Source organism: Geotrypetes seraphini, chromosome 13 (assembly GCF_902459505.1).
Source record: "Geotrypetes seraphini chromosome 13, aGeoSer1.1, whole genome shotgun sequence".
NCBI classification, from domain to species: Eukaryota; Metazoa; Chordata; class Amphibia; order Gymnophiona; family Dermophiidae; genus Geotrypetes; species Geotrypetes seraphini.
Window position 1 is genome coordinate 31303856 of NC_047096.1, and position 25524 is coordinate 31329379.

A 25524-nucleotide genomic window follows, 5' to 3' on the forward strand; every position below is an offset into this window, starting at 1 on the left:
AAGAAGTTTACCATGGACTGGCTCATGAAAAGCTGCAATGGCACTGAGGTGGACTCTGATGGAAGAGGACTTAAGGCCAGAGTCGGACAAAGAAAGTAAATAATCCAACAACGTCTCCACTGCCAGGGAAGTGGGATCAAGATGATGAAGAAGACACCAGGAAGAAAATCTCGTCCACTTTTGATGGTAACATTGCAGAGTGGCTGGTTTCCTGGAGGCATCCAGAATGGAACGAACGGGCTGCGACAAAAGAGCATCAGTCGAAGTCAGCCCGAGAGATACCAAGCTGTCAGGTGTAGAGACTGGAGGTTGGGATGTAGAAGGGTTTCCTGCTGTTGCGTAAGCAGAGATGGAAACAGAGGAAGAAGAAAAGGTTCCCTGGAACTGAGTTGAAGTAGAAGGGAGAACCAATGTTGCCTGGGCCACCGTGGAGCAATCAGAATCATGGTGGCTCGTTCCCTCTTGAGCTTGAACAAGGTTCTCAACATGAGAGGCAGAGGAGGGAAGGCGTACAGGAACAGATTCGACCAGTCGAGGAGAAAAGCATCTGCTGCTAGACGGTGCGGAGAGTAAAGTCTGGAGCAGAATAGGGGCAGCTGATGATTGTGAGGAGCTGCAAAGAGGTCTATCTGAGGGGTGCCCCATTGAGTGAAGATAGACTGCAGAGTTACAGGATCGAGTGTCCACTCGTGAGGTTGGAGAATTCTGCTGAGTTTGTCCGCTAAGGAATTCTGTTTTCCCTGAATGTATATAGCTTTCAGGAAGAGATGGTGATCTATGGCCCAAGTCCAGATCTTCTGGGCTTCCCGGCATAAAAGGCGAGAGCCTGTCCCACCCTGTTTGTTGATGTAGTACATCGCAACCTGATTGTCTGTGCACAACAGAAGGACCTGAGGAAAGAGAAGATGTTGGAAGGCCTTGAGGGCGTAAAACATCGCTCTGAGTTCCAGGAAATTGATTTGATGCTTCTTTTCCTGGGCTGTCCAAAAACCTTGAGTCTGGAACTCGTTCAAGTGAGCTCCCCATGCATACAGAGAGGCGTCGGTGGTGATGACTAGTTGATGAGGAGGCTGATGGAACAGAAGACCTCTGGATAGATTTGAGGATACCAACCACCATTGAAGAGACTGACGAAGAGATAATGTCACAGATATGTGTCGTGAGCAAGGATCCGACGCTTGGGACCACTGAGTAGCAAGGGTCCATTGAGGAGTGCGCAGGTGAAGACGTGCGTGAGGTGTGACATGAACTGTGGATGCCATGTGCCCCAAGAGTACCATCATCTGTCTGGCTGAAATGGAAGGTAGTGAAAGCACCTTCTGACATAGAGACTGAAGGGTCTGAAGACGATTGGATGGTAGGAAAGCTCTCATTTGGAGTGTATCTAGGATTGCTCCAATGAATTGAAGTCTTTGAGTGGGGATGATATGAGATTTGGGTAGATTGATCTCGAACCCCAGAATTTGTAGAAAGTGGATGGTTTGGTTGGTGGCCAGGAGAACTGCTTGAGCGGATGTGGCTTTGATCAACCAGTCGTCCAGGTAAGGGAATACATGAAGGTGGTGAGAGCGTAGAAATGCCGCTACCACAATGAGACATTTGGTGAATACCCTTGGAGATGAGGCTAGACCGAAGGGCAGTACCTTGTATTGGTAATGACAATGATTGATCATGAATCGGAGATATGGTCTTGAGGTTACATTGATCGGTATGTGAGTGTAAGCCTCTTTGAGATCGAGGGAGCATAGCCAGTCGTTTTGATTTAGAAGGGGATAAAGGATGGCTAAAGAAAGCATCTTGAATTTTTCTTTTACCAGATGTTTGTTGAGATCGCGAAGATCTAGGATGGGTCTGAGATCTCCTGTTTTTTTGGGGACTAGAAAATAACGGGAGTAGAATCCCTGCCCCTTTTGATCCAGAGGAACTTCTTCTATAGCGTTCAGAAGGAGGAGGGATTGGACCTCCTGAATAAGGAGGGCCGATTGAGGACTGTTCAAAGCAGACTCTTTTGGCAGGCTTTGAGGTGGAAGAGTCTGAAAGTTGAGAGAGTAGCAAGGGCGGATGATGTTGAGGACCCATTGGTCCGACGTGATTACTTCCCACCGGCTGAGGAACAGAGAAAGTCGACCTCCTATAGGCTGAGGCAGGAGAGCAGGAATAGGGATACTGGCTATACTGTGGAGAATGAAGTCAAAAGGGCTGTGACTTCTGCTGAGGTTGTTGTTTCACAGATTGTTGTTGCTGCTGCTGTCTGGGAGGCTGACGTTGTTGTTGCCTCTGACGCCTGGGTTGCTGAGCCGTGGTAGTCAATGGACGAGCTGTGAAGCGGCGTTGATAGGCCGACTGCTGCCTATATGGTTTTGGCGGAGGAGGCTTCTTTTTATTTTTAAGCAGGGTATCCCAGCGCGTCTCATGAGCCGAGAGCTTTTGTGTGGTTGAGTCCATGGAATCCCCAAAGAGCTCATCCCCTAGGCACGGGGCGTTGGCTAACCGATCTTGATGGTTAACATCAAGCTCGGATACCCGAAGCCAGGCCAAACGGCGCATAGCCACCGACATTGCTGTCGCTCTGGATGTAAGTTCAAAGGTGTCATATATGGATCTAACCATAAACTTACGTAGTTGGAAAAGAGACGACAAGCAGGTATGAAAAGGTTGATGCTTTCGTGAAGGAAGATACTTTTCGAAAGAAGCCATGGTGGTAAGGAGATGCTTTAAATAAAAAGAGAAATGAAAAGCATAATTACTAGCCCTATTTGCTAACATAGCATTTTGGTAGAGCCTCTTACCAAATTTATCCATGGCCCTTCCTTCTCTGCCAGGAGGGACAGATGCATATACACTGGCTCCTGAAGTCTTTTTAAGGGTGGATTCGACAAATAAGGATTCGTGTGGAAGTTGAGGTTTGTCGAATCCAGGAATGGGAATTACTTTATATAGAGAATCCAGTTTACGTGGGGCCCCTGGGACAGTTAAAGGAGTCTCTAAATTCTTATAGAAAGTTTCCCTCAAGATGTCATGAAGGGGAAGTTTCAAAAATTCCTTTGGAGGCTGGTCAAAATCAAGGGCATCCAAAAAAGCTTTAGACTTTTTGGATTCAGCCTCCAAAGGAATGGACAAGGATTCACACATCTCTTTCAAAAAACAGGAGAAAGAGGAAGTGACCTGTTTGGAGGATGGGTCAGGGACAGCCGAATCCTCCTCCTCTGAGGAACATTCGCCTTCAGAAAGAAAGGGTTCCTCTGAGTCCCCCCACAGATCAGGATCCCTGACATGGGAAGCATGGTCCTGAGACTCCGGTGTCGACGTTTGAATGTGTCGGGTTTTGCGCACCGACTTACCCGACCTCATCGATACCGAGTCAGGGGATGTTATCGGTCGCACCGGTGCCGAAGTCTGTACCGATTGATGGTGAGCTCTCGGCTCCGGTGCAAGAACTGGCATCGATACCGATGAGGTTAGGTGAAGCGGTACCGAAACAGTGGAAGCGGGTAATACGGGTTCCACAATCGGTATCGATACGGGTTGTTCCACAACCGGTACCGATAGCTCGGTGCGGGCCGGCACCGGAAGGTTCGGTGTCATGATAGCAGGAAGGAGTCTTTCTAATTGCTCCTTAAGCTGCACCTGAAGGATGGCCGTAATGCGGTCATCGAGGGATGGCGCCGGTACCGCTTTTTTCTTCTGCGGTACCTGCGGTGCCGCTCGACGCCTCGGAGATGAGGAGCCCGATGTCGAGGGACTCACCTCTATAGGGGCGGAGCGCTTCCGCTGGCGTCTTACAGGCGGCAGGATTGGACTCACTGCACTCGAGGCCGGAAGACGTTCCAGCGGGGAAGGCTTCTTAGCCGGCTTACCTGACTGTTGAGACGCCGGTGTGGAATCACGCGGCGTCGAAGACGAGGGTGCCGACTGAATCGGTGCCGAAGCCCGAGTCGAAGGAACGGGGTCGGACATCTCGGTACCGAACAGTAATCGCTGCTGTATCTGGCGATTTTTTAATGTCCGTTTTTTTAGAGTAGCACAGCGGGTGCAAGTAGAGGCCTGATGCTCAGGACCCAAACACTGTAAACACCAGTTGTGTGGGTCCGTGAGAGATATAGGCCTAGCACACCGCTGGCACTTTTTAAAACCCGGTTGAGGGGGCATGAAAGGAAAAACGGCTTCCGCCAAATCGAAGGCCGAGGCTTCGATGGTGGCAGAAGGCCCCGCCGGGGAAAATCAAATTAAGAAAAGAAAAAATATATATATATTTTTTTTTTTACAAAAGAAAAAAAGAAACGAAATAAGGCCAAAAGGCAAAAAGTTTACGCGAGCGGGAAGGCAATAGAAAAAAAGTTTCAACAGCCGTTGAAAAAAACGCATCTTCTTAGCTCCGCGGAAACTAAGAAACTGAGGGACCGCGCGCCTCTGTCGGGCGGGAAGGCACTCGCGCGTGCGCAGTGCGGCCGAGCTAGAACTTTCTAAAGTTCTTAGAGTGCAATCACTCTAAAATTGTCCGTACCGGGGCTCCGTCGGTGCCGTCACCCATCAGTCAAGAATATGCTGCCTGCTTGTCCTGGGATAATGATCAAAATGACCTTATTGGTAGTATGAACCCTAGCAGTAGAATCACAAGACTATGGCTAGGGATTAACTAGTACCATTTTGCATCCTGTACCAAACTGAGAAGAAGCAACCACCCCCTCCCCAATAGACAACAGAAAAATCCCCAATAAGACTGAGGGAGGGTCAGGGAGTCTTATCTTTGTCCGAGGATACAGGGAAGGTTTGGTGGGTTCTGCTTTATTCAGTAGTTCAGGTATATTACTCTTGTAATATGACTGCTGATAGACACTTGAACTTATGTGGGTCTGGGCAATATCCCTGCCCACCTAAATCAGGCCCGCAATTAATAAATAAAATCTTTAAAGGCAAAAAGTCTACATTGTACAAAATATGAGCCACACTTCATACCTTTAATCATCTTTTCTCGTTTAGGGTCCATCTCTAGAATTTTCTGATAACACTGTCGAGCCTTCAGAACAAACAAGCAGCAGACGCAAGGTGGGGGGCAGGTAAAGAATCAAGATGATAAATTATCAATCATGTTACTATGTTGCCTACACTGAAAATGATTTATTGTCAATATGATCAAATGATTAAAGTTTAGACCTAAGATACAAGGAGAACCAGGTTCCAATGCTATGCCTATGACCATTTGTCATGTGACTTCCTTAGTCCATCAAATATATAGCTTATCTTATATTAAATTCTAATAAATTATCGATAGATAATGTGAAAAGTGTTTAATGTCTAAATGTTTCCTACAAGTACGAGCCGTTAGGGAAACGGCATCGGGACCATCATTATACTTTTCTTCCAAGTCCCTGATAGTGGACACGCAAAGGGGAGCCGGACGTGCTGACACTCGAAGCCGGGTCCCCCTCGAGGCAGTCGGAATATTTCATGCACCCCCCAGACACATCCACCGCTCGGTGCCCACATAAAACGCATTTGTGCTGCTTTTTTGAAGTGCTCATACTGAATGCCCCAAAACTCCACGTACAACAACGCCATACAAAAATGGTGGCTTCAGGACCACTTCATTCTCCATTTAATTCTTGTGTCTTTATTTATTTATTTTTTTTAACTTCTCACAGCTCGTCAACTGTATCAAGTTAGAGAAAACTCCACTGTAAGCTGTAGTCAGTGACGGTATTGGTGGCAAGACGTATAGTTGAGGCTCCTTTAAATACAGAAAATCTGGGGTGTTGGGGGAAATGGGGGGAGGGACTCAACCCTTTCAAGTGTGGCACTCCCGAGGTCGGTAGGACCCCTATAAGGATCCCCCAAGCTCTATCCAGACAGAAAAAGATACCAGAAAAATTCCCTAACCAGATCCAACAAGCCCAAAACAAACAGACTGCACAATCTTACCACTCCATCTGCTGGAGACTGAGAAAAGACTGATTGTAAGTGGGACTGCACAGCTCACTTGTACTGTAGCCAAAAGTTAGTGTCTCAGTCTCCACCTACTAGCAGAGGAGCGTAAGCCCATCTATTTCTGTGCTGGATTAATGCCAAAAGTGCCAGATTATGTACAACAGTTAACTACACTTACAAAGATGTAGTTGGTAGCATCTGGGTTATTGTCTACATCATTAAATTGTACTAGCGATCTGTCCCACATGTTAATATGAGAGCTGATTTCCTCCATAGGCCAATCACTCCCCAAACATTACTGTTGAGGTTCTGCACTGAAAATGTACCTTAGTGAAGAAACTTTAAAGGGAGAAAAAAACAAGAGGCATATGGAACATTATACCTTGACCCGAGTAGCTACAGCTCCTTAAGTCTCAAAGAACTACTCTAACTCCTCAGCTAAGCTCAAAGGGATAGTTAGGAGCTTCTGCTAGGAACATGGCTCAGGTTCACATAGATTCCCAGAGTAGACAGCTTGCAGCCTAATCACTTATATGATATATTTTCATTTCATATGTATTTAGCCTGAAATGGATTTCAATGAGTCTGCTATTTAATGCAGAGACTATACAAAAAAAAAAAAACTCACCATGAAGTAGTCCTTTAGCCCCAAGTAGGCTTTTCCCATATGAACACAAGCTTTGATGGATTTGTCGTTGCACTGTGTAAAACAAGAATTTGGTGATTATATTCACTTGCTGATATAACCTGAAGGAAAGATAGGTTGTGGACTAGACCTGCTATAATCTCCGCTCTGTCCCTCAGAAATCTTGATAAATTCAGAGGGGAAATTGTTAAAGCTCCAATTAATTCCATTGTTTGAACTGGGAACGATATATATTTGTCATAATTTATGATAAAGTCCAGATCAGTGAGGAGCCACACTGTTTCACTCAGTGACTGACGGACTAGGTTGGGAGATGATGCCATGACAAGCCAATTGTCTAGATAGCGAAAAATGAAAATACCCAATAGTTTATTATTAGGATTTTATATACCGCCTATCAAGGTTATCTAAGCGGTTTTACAATCAGGTACTCAAGCATTTTCCCTATCTGTCCTGGTGGGCTCACAATCTATCTAACATACCTGGGGCTATGGAGGATTAACTGACTTGCCCAGGATCACAAGGAGCAGCGTGGGGTTTGAACCCACAACCCCAGGGTGCTGAGGCTGTAGCTTCAACCACTGTGCCACACACTCCTCCATCTTGTGTAGATGCACCACTACTGCTACTACACATTTGGTGAATACCCTTGGGCTGCCAAGAGGTCAAAAGGAAGGACCTTGTACTGATAGTGGTACAATCTCACAGAAAATCTCAAATATTTTCTGTAAGCAGGATAAATTGGGATTTGAAGATATGCATCCTTTAGATCCAATGAGGCAAGCCAACAATCTTTGTTAAGCGGTGGTAAAATTATCTGTAGGGTATTCATCTTGAACTTCTCTTTTCTGAGATATTTGTTCAGAGCTCTGAGATCATCTAATATAGCTCTTAAAACCCCCTTTCTTTTTTTGTATCAGAAGTACCTTCAATAGAAACCCCTGTTGCATTGGCAAAGCTGTACTTCTTCCACTTATCTACTAAAAGAAGTTAATCTGTCTCCTGTAACTGAATTAATTGATGGAACAGTAAAAGGTCGACTCTGATTGGTTGGTGGCTTGCTTACAAAATCCAGACAATAACCTATCTTCATAATGTTTAGTTCTGTGGTGGAAGATGCCCAACTGTTCTGAAAAAATTGGATGCGACCTCCAACTGGTATATTTGGTTTGGGGAAAGTGTCAAAAAGTATTTTTCTTAGTACTCTGGGTTTGAGTTGCTTTTTCTGTCCTTTTGTCCCTTGAGTTATCTTGTCCTTGAGACTACTGATACTGTTTAGAATTTTTCTGCAAATAATTCTTGTTTATGAATACAGCTTCTTCGAGGTGCACTTTTATTTGGAGTTATATATATATATATATATGACTTTTTATAAACTCTTGGCTGCAACGGGGGGGGGGGTTAGGGGGAAGTGGTGGGTTTGTTGATAGTTTTGAAAGCTTGTATTGTTTACTGTGTTGACATTTATTTGAAATTAATAAAAATGATTGAACATAAACTCGGCTGCTCAATGTGATCATCTTCAAGAGTATTGTGACAGGGAAGCCCCTGTCCCAGCCACAAGAACTACGAAACCCAGCATGCACCCTGCCCTGGGCCTGAGAAAACCTGGCATGGAGCCGGCACAGCCAGGAAGGGAAGAGAAAAACCCGGTCATAACCCAGCCTAAGAGCCAGAGGGGGAGGGCACTTGAACAGAATTCTTCCCCCTATTACTCCTTTCCTCCTTCTCTGAAACCTAAACCCAACTCAGGAGGGGGGTGGGGTTAACACTCGAGGTATGCAGGTCAGAAAGCCTCAAATACCAACAAGGGGAAATCAGTTGGGAAGCTCAGCTGGGGCTAATCACAATCAGCCAGCCACCAGCAGGGAGTGTAGCTTCCAAGGAGTTCCTGTTCCCCAGCCCCGTTTGCTATCCAGGAGACAGCCCAGCAGGTGGGAGATTGAAGGCCCTGGTTACGACCCTGCCTGGCTGTACAAACCCCGGGAGGGTGCACCAAGAGAGGGGCGGTGGAAAGGACCGGTTGGCAAGGAGCTAACACCCAGGCAAGACAGGGTTTGGGAGAAGCAGCCCGAGGACACAGGGTGGAGAACCAGCCAGGGTTAGGGATCTATGGACTGGGAAATGAACAGCATTCCTGGAGAGAGTGAGCCCAGGGAAGACATGGACTTAGGGGAGTATGAGATATGAGAGGTCTTGCCTCTTTCCTCAATAATCCGGTCCAGGCTAATTGAAGCCCTGGACACTAGCAGTGTTTGAAGCAGGGTCAGGGCACTCCTGCCCAATTGAAAAGTAATTGATAGAACTGTTTAGTGGCCTTACCTCTAGAGGACTTGGAGGGGTAAGAAGCTCCTGAAAGTTAGCCCCGGTTGGGCTTGGCTACGGGCATTAACCCTGGACACTATTTTTTTTTGTGGGGGAGAATTTAAAAGCCAAACCTTTGCTTTGTTTCTGTTGGGAGGTTTGGGATGTTAAACCTGCTTTATTTTATGGATCGGGAAGCTCCAGGCAGGGCACAAGGACTGAAGCCCTGTTATGCTTGGTGGAGGAAAATGTGAAGAACGTGCTGTATGTTCCAACATGTTTTTTTTTTTTTGGGGGGGGGGTTTTGAAAACTTTAATAAACCTGGTTCCAGTTCCTAAGAAATCCGTCCTCCGGGTTTTTGTTCACCCAGCCATATAAAAGGCGCATTAATAAATCTACCTGTGGTCTGAGCCTGGTTTCTCATCTACTCAGGGACAGGCCCGGTCACAGTATCTAGAGTGGTACAGTCATCCTTGATACTGTCTATAATTTCTTTCACCTTGTTTCTAAAAAGAATCACCTGTACTACTCTTTCATGTGCATCATCTCTGAGTGCTGATGCTTTAAGACAGGCAAGTCCAGAAACATAGAAACATCCAGTCTGCCCATCCACAGCATCCACTATCTCCTCCTGTCTTTAAAAAATCCCATGAGCCTGACTCATGCTTTCTTGAACTCAAGACACAGTCTTTGTCTCCACCACCTATACTGGGAGACTATTCCATACATTTATCACCCTTTCTTTAAAAAAAGTATTTTCTTAGATTACTCCTGAGCCTATCACCTCATAACTTCATCCTATGCCTTTTCATTCTGGAGCTTCCTTTCAAATGAGATTTGCTTCATGCGCATTTATGCCATGTAAATATTTAAATGCCTCTATCATATCTCTGCTTTCCCGTCTTTCCTCCCAAGTATACTGTATATACTCGAATATAAACTGAGCTTTTTGGGCCAAAAAATGGCCCAAACACAAGGGTCTCAGTTTATATTTAGGTCCACCTTAAATCCTGGTGGCCCAATGGTGTGGTGAGCCAAGTCAGAACAGGAGCAATCCCTCCCTTGCCTGAGGTGAGGTGCCAAGTCCTATCCTAGCTCCCAGCCAGTTGTAGAATCACCAAACCCCTTATTTTCCTCCCTCCCTCCCTGCTGTAGAATAAAGGCACGTCCCCTCCCTTCCAACCTGCTGTAAAATAACCATGAACCCCTTCCCTCCTTCCCTTTCATTCTTCTAATGTGCTTCATTATTCAAGTGCTGCTAAACCCAATGTAAAAGTGTGATGTATTTAATTGTTTTATATGAGATTTGACAGCAGTGTAAAGTATACATTTCCTCTGTTGAACCTGCGGTTCTCTTCTCACCATTGATTTTACGGTGACAAGTCTATCAACCCTTAAGGATACTTTATTTCCTAAGAAATGTGTTGAGACTCCTGATGCAGGCCAAGTGGCCAAAACACATTCATGTCAAGTTCAGCATCTAAGTTTCGTATTAAAGACCTTTAGCACAGCAAAATTAGCTCTTCTGTTCGTGTGATTGTAAAATGAAAACATTTATAAATCAATTTTTAAAAAGTGCCAATCCTAATAAAGAATTAATTTGTGACCAAATTGATTTCCAGAAGGCCATGATACAGGGACAAAAGAATAATAAATGATCTAAAGTCCCTGCTTCCAGATTACAATGCCAGCATCTATTAGATTAGAGCTATCCAACTTTTGTAATCTAACTGGGGTCCAAAATGCTCTATGTAACAAAAAGAACCAAGTTTGTCTCATAGATGCAGACACTGTACATCTCATTCTCCAAGACCAAATTTGTGACCATTGAGATGCAGAAATCTGATGCTTAATCTCAATGCTCCAAATGTCTTTGGTTTTTTATTCATAAATCCAGATATCAATTTATACCAAAGAATAATTATAATTATGGGAAGGGGTATATAGTTATAATATAGGTTTAATCAGTATCTGTGAATATAGCATATGTATATTGAATTTAGATTATAATATCTGTGAAAAGGGAGGGTGGGGGAGAGGGTAAATTTATGTATTTAGATGATATTAGAAAGAATTTCAAGTGATGTGTATGATTCAATTTATGTAATATTGTATACTTGGTGAAAAATGAATAAAGAATTGGAAAAAAAAACTGCCAATCCTAACTCTGCACCATTCATTATCTATCCCCCAGGAATGTATACTCATAAAAAACAACTGCTATATTTTTGTACTTATTTTTCATGGGTACATTCTAGGCAATTATTTAAGATTCTACCTGAATGCAGAAACATTGCTCTACATACTCAAAGTCCCCAATAAAATTACTCACTTAATGTATTTACATTAACAAAAAGTTTGAAAACCAAGAAATACACAGCAATTCTTTACAGCCTCCATTCCCTGTAGCCTATTACACCATCCAATAATTTTAAGATGCTTCCAGGTATTGCTGGATGTAAGTTCCGCAGGAGATCCAATGAAGCCCAACCAGCCCAGGAATACTAGTGCGACTCCCTATTGTTCATAAGAAAGGAGTCGTGAGGATGATGTAAATAATTCAGCCATAGGTATAAAGTTCAAAGTTCACTTTATTGATAGTAGCACTGTGAGGACTCGAAGACTCAACACTGATAGTGTTTCAGCATCTATGCATTTGTCAAGAGTCTCAACAGCTGGCAGTTCTATCACATAAATAGAGCATTCAATACAGATCAAATTTAGAAGCAAGCAGAAAAATATCTGCCAAAACATCTCATCCTCATGACTCCTTTGTTGTGCCTTGATTTTCTCGTCATTGAGGCCTCCTTGGACTCCCTTTTTGGTGTCCCTATTGTTCATAACCATTTCCATCTGCTGGCAGCAAAGACAGCACAATAAAAATGGCAATGAAAATTATCCAGTGATCAGAGGAAGGCATGCAATGAATCAGCGTTTCCTGCAACAAGGCACTGCCAACTAGTGCCCATAATTCTACATTTCCTAAGACACTGAAACACCTAACAAGGACTGGCTATGGTTTTCTGGCTCACAGGAAAATGATTTGCTTTCCAAGACTGTAAGAGAATTACTATGATTCAACAATTGCATTAAGCCCAGATGTCTTTACTACAATGTTCTTCTTTGTAGTGATTGGGCAGAGTACGGTACTGGGGTTCAAGAAAGGATTAGACAAATTCCTACTGGAAAAGAGGATAGAGGGGTATAGATAGATTACTGCACAGGTCCTGCTGGGCCACCGCGTGAGCGGACTGCTGGGCACGATGGACCTAGGGTCTGACCCAGCAGAGGCATTTCTTATGTTCTTATGTAGTGCACGTTCTGTCATGTGTTTATTTTGTTATAAAATTGCCTGCAAGTCTGAAAGCTATCAAAGCGGTGCACTATAAAGTCAGGAATGGTAGGCATTTTTCTGTTCTGGGAGAGTTCACCTGAATTTTGTGCCCAAGATTACAAGGTGCTGAAGTGGGATTTGAACTCAGCTCCTCTGGTTCTCAACCTACTGCTCTAACCATTATGTTATATCTCCTTCCTAGATATGCACCATGACAAAATGACTGTCATCCCAAGGGGACAGCAGGATTTAAGGCACATAATGCAGACTCTTGCTGCCTAAGCTGCCTCAACAAGTCAATACCCCCATTAATATCCACTCTTTAAGTACTGACTTGAACTTTTCAAATATACTGCTTTTATTTTTGTTACCAAACAAATTACAGGATTCACAAAATTTCAATGAGGTAAATAAATGACATCTTTCCTGCAAAGATATGGTATATGATATAGCACTACATTAACAGAGCTTCACCCTTATAGATTTGGTAGACTCCTTGGCTGGCTCGGTAGCAATAATAATGCTTTATGTGACTTTTTTATTATTATTTAAGAGCTTTGCAGATTAAGGAAAAACAATGTATGTAACTAGTATTACAATTGACAAAGAGATGTAAAGTGAAAAGAGCTGGAATTCAGAAGTCCTAAACCTACTGTACACTCCAGTCAAACCTAATCCCTATCTCATCACTTTTAGTAAACAGGAGGTGATTATTTAGATAAAACTTACCTTCAGCGCCCACTCACAGTCTGTTACTGCATCCTGGTATTTCTCCAACTTGATGTAAGCCTGAACAGAAACCAAGATATTGTTACTTGAGATGCATTAGAAACTCAACACACAAAAGGTATATATATATTTGGCTGAGCCATAACTAGGGATGAATGAGAGAACCAATCACCCAGGGTGCAAAGCCTTCTGAGGGTGTAAAACTTATTGAATTGCAGACATGAGAAACATCAGATGAAAAGCAAAGCAGAGCAGACTTTTACCTTTTATATTGGGGATAGAGAAGAGAGAACAAACAGGGGTCAAGGATGAGAGTGAATGGAACACAAATAGGTTTGGCTATCCTGGGAGCTAAAATACTTAGCTATAGTTCTGATATTCAGAAGAAGATAGGAGCTTCGAGAAGAGCCAAACAGCAATGTTGTTATCATAGGTCATATAGTAATCTCTTGAAACACTGGAAGATATCTAGTCTATGAACCATGAGCTTGAAAATGTGATTTGTCTTCTTTTTTTTCCTGTGCTCTCTACTGGAGGATGTATGGGTCTTAGGTCATAAGGAATGGACAAACAGGCTGCTTTACTTTATTTTCATAGAGAGAATGGAACTAGAAGTAGGCTTGCCAACTTTAAAAAACCAAACAAACCATTTTCTTCATGTCTGCCTCTGTTATCCCCAACCTCCCCCACCCATGTAAAACTTTTTCTTTTCAGGAAAGGTCAGCGTAATTGTGACTGAAGCTCATTCTGAAGCAGCATGGGCTGCAGAGACTAAGCTGGTGCACGTTCTACTCCTGAACCACTCCTCCTATATGGAAGTCAGGTAGGGGCAAGGGGCCAAACACAGACCAGCCCATTTGCCACTGTAAAGTGCTGCATACTGAGATAGATGACAGGAGCCTATGGGAGACTTTTACAGGCTGTGAGACCTATTCCTACATTTTGCTGAAGCTGCTAAAGTCACAGGCTTGTATAAACTGGTTTCAGTTCAGATGCTGAGATGCTAATGTGTGGCATGTCAGAGTGTAGATTTCTTGCTGTGAAGAGCTTCTCAAGGACACTAAACAGTGCTGTAAAGACAATGAACAGTGCTGAAAGGAAAAAAATGCAAGTCAGTGAGACACTCCATCCAGGAAGAACTGATAACGTGATGCCAGGCTAATGCGCTGAGGGCCTGTTGTACCCGTGTGAAGAATTGAAACTTCAAGAAGAAGAAAGTTTTAGACACTATGCCTGTCCAGGGCCCCCCAGGGAAGAATGGAGGCGTGGACTAGGAGAGGGAGTTAGATAGGCATTTGGTTTATCCAATAGGGTGATACATAATAGCCAGGGGAAGGTCTTGCTAGAAAAACAGATACTTTCTGTATAAAAAAAAACCCCATGCTCTGGTAGTCTTTTTTAGAGAAACTGAGCCATGCTTACAGAAAGATGCCAGCACTGTCTGTATGAGGTTTTTTCTCTCCATTGTATATGTCCAAACAGATTTATTTCTGATTTGATAAATGCTGCTATAATACTAATTACTAGAATAAAAAATTATTGGCTTTGGAATATGCAATGTAATCTTTTTGGAGTTTTTATTTTTATTTTTGGTGGTTTTTTTATTATCACATCGGGCCTGAGGTAAAGTATTGCAGCCTTTTACTTCAATACCTCCAGTAGCACTATACAAATGATGAGTTATTAAGTGATATTTAACTCAAAAGATTTTTTTATTTTTTAAAAGCAAGTCTTTTGATCGCTGACCTGGGCTCGGTTTGTATACAGGACCTCAATGTCTCGCAGTTTGTCCAGTCCTTCTGTGTACTTCTGGACAGCAGTCTCATAATCCCCTCTAGCAAATGCTTTATTCCCCATTTCCTTCAGTGCTGAAACAAGAAACACACATTAATTAATGTACTATCTGTCAAATAGTCTGGCCAACTGTATCACTACATTGGTTGTTCAATTTATGCCTCTTTCTACAAGGGTGCAGTTTACTGATCTGCGGGGAAAAGAACAATGCTCCATTAAGCCCACATATGGGGGTATCTGACTGCTCAGCTGTGCACAAATGGAAGGTGGGTCAGAGCATTCCACTGTTTTCTATTAGGTTTTATGAGGGATGGGGCATTATGGATTATACCACTCTGGTGGAGCAAAGGAAGTATGTTTCTACTCTTCTAAAGGTGCAAAATATATATTTTTAAATTTAAAAACAAGATTTAAATCAAATATATGCTACTGTAAACCTCCTTTGTATTCTGTCACATACAAACAAAAGATTAGGTTACTTGCCTCTGCTAATCTTATTTCTTGTAAATAGACTCTGAAATCTTCACTAGTGGGTTTGTGAATCTAAGGAGGGGCTAAAGGTTTGTGTTGGAGTACCTGCAGCTCAAAGCTAGAGAAGATTCACAAACCTGCTAGTGAAGATTCCAGAGTTTATTGTACAAGAATGTGTATTCCAAGTGAGGCCTCTTATGATTCTGGCCAATGAAAAAAAGTAACCTCTTAGTATCTTGTAGCCAATGTTTCTACGGATATATGCTAGTTTTTATGATGTTAAAGCTGTAATAGAAATTAAGGGCAAATGAAACTAGATATAGTAGCTAGACTTTGAGGTATTCTCACTTCCTGCCTAATAAAACGTACACAATGTCTGTTCCTTAGGAATTCCATCTACATTATTAACTACGATGGTTAAACTGCCACACAAAGTAGAGATAAACAAGTGGCCTTCCAATAAAAAGTTGAACAGGTCCCAAGAGGTGAGGTAACAATCAAAGTATTTATTGAATCAACTATAAAAGCCTTGTCATAGAGCTGTTTTTCGGTGTAGAACTGCCTACTTCCGGAGTCATATGATCTGTAAACCCTTCCTTTTTCAATTAGTGCTAAAAGTTCTCATGAAGTAAAAGTAATCGCTGCCACAACAGTAGATTATATAAAAATGCTGAATCATCAGAACCTTTTGAATAAAATGCTCAGAGCCGCATCGGTGTCTGAACAAAATAGGGTGAGATATTCCACCATTGCAGCTCAAAAGGCTCCTATGACAATTCAATATTTTTATATACTCTATCATTGTAGCAGCAATTACTGTTATTTCATGAGCTAATTGAATGAGAAGGGTTTACAGACCATACAACTCCTGAGTTCCATGCTGAAACACAGCTCCGTGTTGAGTTTTTTTATATAGTTGTTTCAACAAATACTGTGTTTGTTACCTCACCTCCTGAGATCTGTTTGACTCTTTATTGGAAGGTCATTTGTCTACCCCTACTACTTTGTGTGTATTTTGCTGGTTTTCATATAGGGTTGTTATTTTTCTCTTTTTTTTTTTTTTTATTAAACTACCACACCAAACTCAAAGGGGAAGGTACTAGGGAAGAGATCTACATAACAGCTCCTCACAAACAGCAAGAGGGAAAACACTAAGCCTAAAGCAGATGTTTTTGTATATTAAAATTAAGCAGTTACCATTTGCTAACACAGTATTCTGTTTTCTTCTTTCTGCTCTCTCTTTTGCATCTTTTTCCACATATTCTAGGAAGCTGTCTAATGAAAGAGAGCAGAAGCCATCAGAATGGCATTTCAAGAAAGCAGCGAAGAACAGTTGATTACCAAAAGCTTACAGACAATGTCAACACATACGTCTCTGAACAAAATAATCCATACTGGAATATGAAGGCAAACATCAAAATTATAAGAACATTCTTTTCTTTTCTTGTGTTCATACCGTAGGTTTTTAATGCTTGGAAAGGGTGTCCATCTGGAGTAACAGACATTCTCGAAAAAGATATAGAAGAATTAGAAAAGGTTCAAAGAAGGGTGACCAAAATGATTGAGGATAGAACTCCTCTCACATGAGGAAAGGCTTAAGAGATTAGAACTCATCAGCTTGGAAAAGATATAGCTGAGGGGGATATGATAGAAGTGTACAAAAAATCCTTAGGTGTATAATAGGTATACGTGTATAATAATGCAGATGGGTTATCCTACAGTGCTGAGTAATTGATTTTTTTCTTTCCCTACTCTCTCCCTCAAAATTACATATGACATTCATCACATAATGACCGATTTCTCATATACTACATTGCTTCAGTACAAAATTAGATTGTAAGCCCTCTGGAGACAGGGAAATATCTAGTGCACTTAACTGTATCTCACCTTGGTCTACTACATGAGTTGGATAACCTGGACAAACCTGGACATACTGAACTACCTGGTGGAGAACTACCTTGTGTATGTTGGACACTACAGCCATTTTAACACATATTTTCTCACAGTCTAAAGCAGCCTTTCTTTACAAATGGAACAGCATGTACTTCGCTAATCTATGAACGCATGTATCCTTTTGAAAATGATACTCCTGCTGGCCTAGTTCTTGTCTTCCTAAGGATGATACTTCTCCAAGGTTCGGTGACCATTGTTCATTTTTACTGAGCTGTTATCAGTGCCATATGACATATGCAAGGCACCCTGAGAAGCCATAAACCACCCATAACAAGTAACAACCCCTGAAGAATGAAGGGGGAGTAGGGATGTGGGGGATTGGTGCCTGTCTCTAAAGCAAGCAGGCATGGCCAGGATGCTGGAATGTCACCCTTGCATCTTTGTTTCAGTTTGCTGCATAAGACTGTCTACAAGGACACCATCCTGAAGACATACAGTGTTGTATAACAAACAAATCAGCCTCAGCAAGGTGATAAGGATTTAAGACATGGACAAAAGAAGTTCCCGAAGTGCCCTCTGTTTCTGGACTGCTAGGGCCCCTCTCGTGGGGGAAAGTGAGAGAGGCGTGGACTGGAGGGTGGGAATAGTTAGGTATACATTTTTTGTATCACTAGGGAGTCATATGATCAGAGTTCGGGGATGAGCCTTTTGAAACAAAGCAAGAATTTATCTGTATAAAAGAACATGCATCACAAGTAGGGTCAGAGAGGTTTACCTGCTTATGGTTTACCTGCTAGCCGGAGGGTGTGCTAGCCCCCTGCTCGGCATATGAGTATAAGTGTTACTCTCCATTGCATATTCTGAACTGACAATATATATTTCTTTCTGTTATGTCTCCGCTGCTATAAATTTGTAAGCCATTATACTAACAATAAAAAATATTGTCTGTTTTGGGAAATACAATGCCGTCTTGTAGTCATTCCAATGAGGTACACTAAGCAGCCAAAACTTCAGTGGTGACCCCGACGTGATTCGAACACGCAGCCTTCTGAAATATCTAGTGCACTTAACTGTATCTCACCTTGGTCTACTACAGAATAGTGCAGTTTAATATATTTGTATATAAGTATACATATATTTGTATATAAGTGTGTGCGCATATATATACAGGGTGAGGGGGGAAAAAAGAACCCCCACCTGAAGTTTTTTGCTCTTTTCTCAGCAACTACTTGGAATTTCAATGTGAAATTTGACAGCTCTCTTTGTTGCTATTATCTATATTCATGTGCCAAGTGTAATGAGTTTATCCACACTGCAAATTTGAATGGTAAACAAACTGTTTGCACTGCAAAACTACCATTATTTAAAAAAAAAAATTTAAATGGGTACTAGCTGTTAGCACAGGATATGATTTTTTCAGTGACCTTATGCAAAAGAGACGCTGATTGGTTGTGAAAAATTTAGAGGCGTTTCTTACAAAGGAGGAAATGGAAGTCTTCAATTAATGATGTCACAATGACGCAGACTTTTACCCTGAGAAGAAACACTAGAAGCCTATTATAAACTCCACCCAAAGCCATAAACAATCGTTGCATGTGATCTGGGATAGCCTGCCAAGGGACAAAGGCCCAGATGCACTAAAGCCAGTTGTTTTAACAGCTTTAGTGATGTTCACATTAGCTGACCCAATCCAGAAAATGGCTCAACGCCTGGTTTTCAGCACGATCGCTCATTCCCCGATCCGACCATGCAAATAAGCTAATTAATATTAAAATGCCATGTAAACTAGTAGAGCAATTGCTGCTCTAATATGGCTTCCCGATGCACTAAAAAAGTGATCGCTTTTAGTGATCCAAAAAAAAAAAAAGCAACTGGTCAAGAACAGTCGCTTACCTGTTTAACCTTTTTTCTTTTATGGACACAGATGCTGTGCATATTAGACATGCACAATATGTGCCCTATTAGAAAAAAAAAGCACTCCCCCCCACCTCCGGCTGATGACGGCCTTCCCTGAAGAATCGGCACCAGGAATTGACCACCCCCCCCCCGTACCAGCAAAAAGAGTAATGCCCACTTCCTCCTGCCATGCCAAACCCACCACGCAAGAAAAAATGGCAGAAGGGATACCCACTCCCTCCTGCCATGGTGACTCTTCCCCTCTCCCCGTGGCAGCGAAATGGCAGGAGGGATACTCACTCCCTCCTGACACCGAAGGCCCACTCCTACGCCAGGCTCCCCCTCCCAAATATCCCCTACTCTCCCTCTTTCCTCTCTGAAAAAAAATGCAGAAGGATGTCCACTCGCTCCTGCCACTGGAGGTCCTCCAACCCCCCAAACTCCCCTCCCCCCCCCCGGTACCTTTTTAGAGAAGTTGGAGCAAGAGGGAAGCTCAGTTCATCTCACTCGTAGGCCCGCCAGATCAAAATGGTGGGCCTTTCCCTCCCCGGTGCATCAGGTTCTTAGACTCCCCCCCTTGTATCCCAAGATACAGAGAGAGGAGCCTAAGGCCCTGATTGGCTCAGATGCCTAAAGTCCCTCTGGGATATGCCAAGACATTTTGCTTTTCAGCCAAAGCTCACAGACTATTTGTTTTCAATTCAAGTTGGTATTATTTTACTTGTTTGTCCCCTGAAGAAAGCATTTCAGATTGTCGAAACAGGGATCCTAGTCGGGACCTTAGTTTTGTTGTCAAGCCAAGTAAACATACTGGGACTTTTTATGCTAATAAATGTGACTGTTGGTTGTTTTAAGACATCTCGCTTACCTTTTTTTGTTTGTTTGTGACTAAATAAGTACATAAAATTTCTCAATGAAATTCCAAGCAGTTGCTGAGAAAATAGAAAAACAATTCTAGGGGTTACTTTTTCTTGCCTCATTTATACACACAGACATTCATGTATGCACACATGTGCACACACATATAGATATATATACACATACACACATGTAAAAACACTACCCCCCCCTTTACAAAAGCGCAAAAGAGATTTTTAGCGCCGGCTGGTGTGCTGCTCCGATGGCCATAGGAGCTCTATGACCAATGGAGCAGCACAGAACATTCGGCATGCCAGCTGGTGCTAAAAACCTCTTCTGCACTTTTGTAAAAGGGGGAGGGGTAAATGAGGACATTTTATAAATGCCAAATCTAGACAAAGGACCTATATAGCAACCACCCACTATCCACGCAAATAAAATTATGTGCTGATGATTCTGAGAGTTTTGCATAAGTACCATGACAAGTTGCTTTGCCTGGAGTGCAACTGCTCATTGATGTCTCCTTCAGAAGCAGCTGCTCTAGGTAGCTGCCCAGTCTGTCCTGACAGTGCCATTTTAACCACTGGGCAGATCCTTCTCTTATGACTGCCTGGGGTTTATCTCTTTTTTGATAACTTGTCCTAGCTATCCTTTACAGTGATAACCTAGAGGCCTGTAAATATGCATATTAGTGCCAGATAGCAAATCTCACCATTAAGCATCTCCAGTTGACACAGAAATTGGACCTGGGTCTTTTGCATGCAAATGCTCAGTGCTTGTTGCTAAGACACTGGACTATCCCCTAGTTGTCCTTTTTTTCTAATGGTACATGAGTTGCCACTTTAAGTCAACTACTATAAAATAAAGTCTCAGAAATATATTCTTGGGTAGCACAGATGACAAAGAAACAAAAAGGTAGGTGACAGAGGATTTACCTTTATTCAACTCCATTTTCTGCGGCTCCTAATAGAAAACAAATCAGATAATAAACCAAAAGAATAAAAAGATTAATATGCATACCTGCAAAAAATGGAAGAAATTTGGGCACAATAAGAGCACTATGACAAAAGTTTGGGGGATTTCTCTAACCCCTCTCTATAAAATATTCCTACACTCTCTGCAGTGGTTTTTAACTAGACCTTTAGCACTTTTAAAACTTACCTTAGAATCACAAAATGGTCTTTAAAAGAGTCTCACAGCCAAGACTCAAAAGCCACCAAACAGAACATGTCAAATGAAAGAGAAAACAGATTTATAAGGAAGATGGTTTTCTGCACCTTGCCCAGCAAATGGTGGCGAGCTGTGAACTGCTTTCGGGATCCCTGGGCAAAGATGGGCGCCAGAAATAACATCACCAGACCAAGTATGAGGTCTTGTCCAATCATATCATATTAAGTATTGCCATGCTATTGAGTACTATCATGCTCCCCTATGTATTGTCCTATCATGTCATGACCTTCATTACTATACCCTGTTCTACTTATTATGTAAACCCTGTTATCCCTTATTATATATGCCTGGGGTGCCCACACTTTTTGGCTTGCAAGCTACTTTTAAAATGACCAACTCAAAATGATCAGTGTGTGGTGCAGAGGTTAAAGCGACAGCCTCGGCATCCTGGGGTTGTGGGTTCAAACCCACGCTGCTCCTTGTGACCCTGGGCAAGTCACTTAATCCCCCCATTGCCCCAGGTACATTAGATAGATTGTGAGCCCGCCGGGACAGGGAAAAATGCTTGAGTACCTGAATAAATTCATGTAAACCGTTCTGAGCTCCCCTGGAAGAACGGTAAAGAAAATTAAATAAATAAACAAACAATAAACATATACCCCCTCTTTTACTATAGTGCGCTAGTCGATTTAGCACGCGCTAAATGCTAATGCACCCATTATATTCTATGGACGTGTTAGCATTTAGCACGTGCCAAATCGGCTAGCGCGCTTTAGTAAAAGACCCCTATATTTCTGTCCTCTAGACCTTGTTCCATTCTGCAACCAAAATCTCTTTCTGTCCCTCCAGGAGTCCAGCTTTTCCTTCTCTCTCCTCCACCCCTATTAGCAACATGTCTCCCTCTCTCTCCCTTCTCTGTTATGATCTTGCATCTCTCTGTTCTTCCTCAGGGTCTCTCCTCCTCTGTCTCTTCTGTCTGCACCTCCCATAATCCAACATCTGCCCCCTCCCTTCTGCCTCCCCTTTGTTTCAGGTTTCTCCCTCTATTTATCTTCCTTCTGCTAACATTTTGAGCCTCCCACCTTTGGTCCAGGTCTTTGTCTCTCTCACTCTCTTTGTCTTCCCCCTCCCCAGGACCTGGCATCTCTCTCTCCTCGGTTCAGGGTGTTTCCCCTCTCTAACCCCTCTAATAGTCCAGGATCTGCCCTGTCTTACCCCACCCTTTTGGTTCAAGGCTGCTTTCCCGCCCCTCCTCAAGGTTCTTTTGTCTCTTCCCCCCCGATCCAGCGTCTCTAAGGCAACCCCCGTCCCGCCGGGTCCCTTGCGACAGGCACAGTCTTACCCCAACGTGCAGGGTCTTACCTCCACTGCTTCCCGCACAGTGACTGTCAGTTCTCGCTTCCATTCTTCCCTCTGGGCCTAACTATCACAGTTTAAAGTTAATTACGGCAGCCTGCAGAGCGAACGTAGCAGGCAGTCGTCGGCTTCTGTAGCACCTTCCCTCTACCGTGGTCCCGCACCTCTTCTGATGTCAGGGGCGGGACCTCGGCAGAGGGAACGTGCTACAGAGGCTAACGGCTGCCTGCTACATTCGCTCTGCAGGCTGTTGTAATTACAGTACTTTAAAGGTGAGACAGTGACTGGGGGAATGCTGGGAGAAAACTGACTCTGCGATCTACCGGCACTGCCTTAGCGATCAATCGGTAGATCGCGATTGACATTTTAGGGACCCCTGATATATACCCTGTTATGCTTTATTATGTATACCCAGTTATGTCTTATTAATTAAATAAATATTCAAATAAATGTATGTAATCTTGTAAACCATTCTGAGATCTTCTGGGAGGATGGGATATAAATAAATAAATGGACAATTTTTTTTCACTAATCTTTTTTCAATTCACTCTGCATAATCACAAAATGGCTTCATAAATCCCTCAGATTTTATGGCTAATCAGCATCAAACTCAGGGTCAGTGGAACAACTTTTAGGTTCCAGCTCTGCTCCCAAGCTTTCTAGTTGCTGATACTGTTTTGGACAAAATATCGGTCAAGCCATAATCCAAGTAGCCCACCCCATTCTGCTACCTAGAATCAAACTTACATATGCCATGTGATCAAAGAAATAGGTCAGGGATCCTATATGTGTACCAGAAATTCCATTCGTCCCAGAGAAAACTAAGTCTTCTTTTTTAGATTTTGAAGCCACATAAGTCCCTTTTTTAGTTGTGGTCCAAGTCAAGCAATCTTAAAATTCAAGCAATACAGTATCTTTGAATAATTCCAACATTGTTATAGAATATATTTCCTGAACCAAGAGCAGAACCAAAAGATCCTATCCGAATAAGAAAATACAGCCGATGACAGAGAAATAGTCTTGATTGCATTAGGCACCATCAATCTGATTAAAAAGAACTTCTAGACACACCTAGATACATTGCCTTTACAAAGCGACACTAGTAAGTGCCATGTAGCAAAAGCCTCAAAGTCCTTTAAATTCCTATGGGCTTCGGGGCATTTATTGCACTGGCCCACACTAAAACGCTTTGTAAAAGGAGGCCTGAAGGGTATGAATGTTACAATTCAAATATTAGGAAAAGCACTAGCTGTAAATATGAGAGTTTGATATCATATCCCACAAACTGCAATTCTGTACAAAACTCACACAACATTTTTTAAACAATGACAAAACTCTGACATATTGTTAATTGTATTATCTGAATGATGTTATTTTACTGTGTTTTAGCTCAAAACTTGTTAGCTAGTAATCCTAAAATATCAGTAATATCAACATAACTTAAGATAAGGAAGGAGTGGCATGGTGGTTAGAGTTACAGTCTCAGCACCCTGAGGTTGTGGGTTCAAGCCTCACCCTGCTCCTTGGGCAAGTCACTCTATCCTCCATTGCCCCATGTATGTTAGACAGATTGTGAGCCCACCGGGACAGATAGGGATAAATGACTGAGTATCTGAATGTAAACCGCTTAGGCAATTAATAGGCGGTATATAAATAACTAACCCCCTCTTAAGAACGCATAGCACAAGTTTTAACACTGGCAGCGGCAGTAACTGCTCCGATGCTCATAGGAATTCTATGAGCGTCAAAGCAGTTACCGCTGCTGCCGGTGCTAAAACCCACACTATGCGTTCGTAAAAGAGGGGGTACGATAAGTAAATAAATAAACAACACAATCATTTCACATTATTGCTCCTACCTAAAGAAAATGCTATGGTATTTTAGCCATGATCAGTGCTGGGACCAGAGAAACTGGATATTAGAGTTTCAGAAACCCAGAGAATGTAATTACCAGAAAGGACATAAAGTCTTACAGGAGCAGTATGAAGAGGTTGATAACTAGGTGAGGAGTTAATCACAGTTCTGTTCAGTCTGGTCTGGCATCCTTCATCTTCTTGGATCCCTTCTTTGCCAATGCCTGATGTCCTCTCATCAGTTTTGGAAGCTGCTTTCTGACGCACATGTGGGTCTTCAGAGCTCAGCCCTTGGATCAGTTCAGCTTAACAACATGAAAAAAAGCACATAGCATGCACATTATGAAAAAAGGGAATGAGGGAATCTAAGGAATGGAAGTAGAAAAAGATAGTAACAAAAAACATTACCGTATTTTCGCGGATATAACGCGCGCGTTATACGTGATTTTACGTACCGCGCATACCCCTCGCGCGTTATATGCCTGAGCGCGGTATACAAAAGTTTTTAAACATAGTTCCCACCCCGCCCGACGCCCGATTCACCCCCCCAGCAGGACCGCTCGCACCCCCACCCCGAACGACCGCTCGCACGCGCTCCCACCCGCACCCGCATCCACGATCGGAGCAAGAGGGAGCCCAAGCCCTCTTGCCCAGCCGACGCCCCGACGTCCGATACATCCCCCCCCCGGCAGGACCACTCGCACCCTCACCCCGAAGGACCGCCGACTCCCCAACAATATCGGGCCAGGAGGGAGCCCAAACCCTCCTGGCCACGGCGACCCCCTAACCCCACCCCGCACTACATTACGGGCAGGAGGGATCCCAGGCCCGCCTGCCCTCGACGCAAACCCCCTCCCCCCAACGACCGCCCCCCCCCAAGCACCTCCGCCCGTCCCCCAGCCGACCCGCGACCCCCCTGGCCGACCCCCACGACCCCCCCACCCCCCTTCCCCGTACCTTTGGAAGTTGGCCGGACAGACGGGAGCCAAACCCGCCTGTCCGGCAGGCAGCCAACGAAGGAATGAGGCCGGATTGGCCCATCCGTCCTAAAGCTCCGCCTACTGGTGGGGCCTAAGGCGCGTGGGCCAATCAGAATAGGCCCTGGAGCCTTAGGTCCCACCTGGGGGCGCGGCCTGAGGCACATGGGCCAAACCCGACCATGTGTCTCAGGCCGCGCCCCCAGGTGGGACCTAAGGCTCCAGGGCCTATTCTGATTGGCCCACGCGCCTTAGGCCCCACCAGTAGGCGGAGCTTTAGGACGGATGGGCCAATCCGGCCTCATTCCTTCGTTGGC

The 25524-nt window shown here is 43.5% G+C and overlaps 1 protein-coding gene across 1 annotated transcript in view; it reads right to left on the bottom strand.

Moving 5' to 3' along the window:
• The window catches only part of TTC12 (tetratricopeptide repeat domain 12), a 112056-nt gene that overhangs the window by 72229 nt on the left and 14303 nt on the right, over positions 1 to 25524 (bottom strand). The window contains exons 3-9 of the mRNA XM_033918456.1: positions 24351 to 24535; positions 20787 to 20814; positions 16402 to 16479; positions 14686 to 14807; positions 12940 to 12999; positions 6554 to 6625; positions 4957 to 5017 (exon numbers count right to left, since the gene is read on the bottom strand). Coding sequence (XP_033774347.1) covers positions 4957 to 5017; positions 6554 to 6625; positions 12940 to 12999; positions 14686 to 14807; positions 16402 to 16479; positions 20787 to 20814; positions 24351 to 24535 — 606 coding nt within the window. The remainder of the gene's footprint in view (positions 1 to 4956; positions 5018 to 6553; positions 6626 to 12939; positions 13000 to 14685; positions 14808 to 16401; positions 16480 to 20786; positions 20815 to 24350; positions 24536 to 25524) is intronic.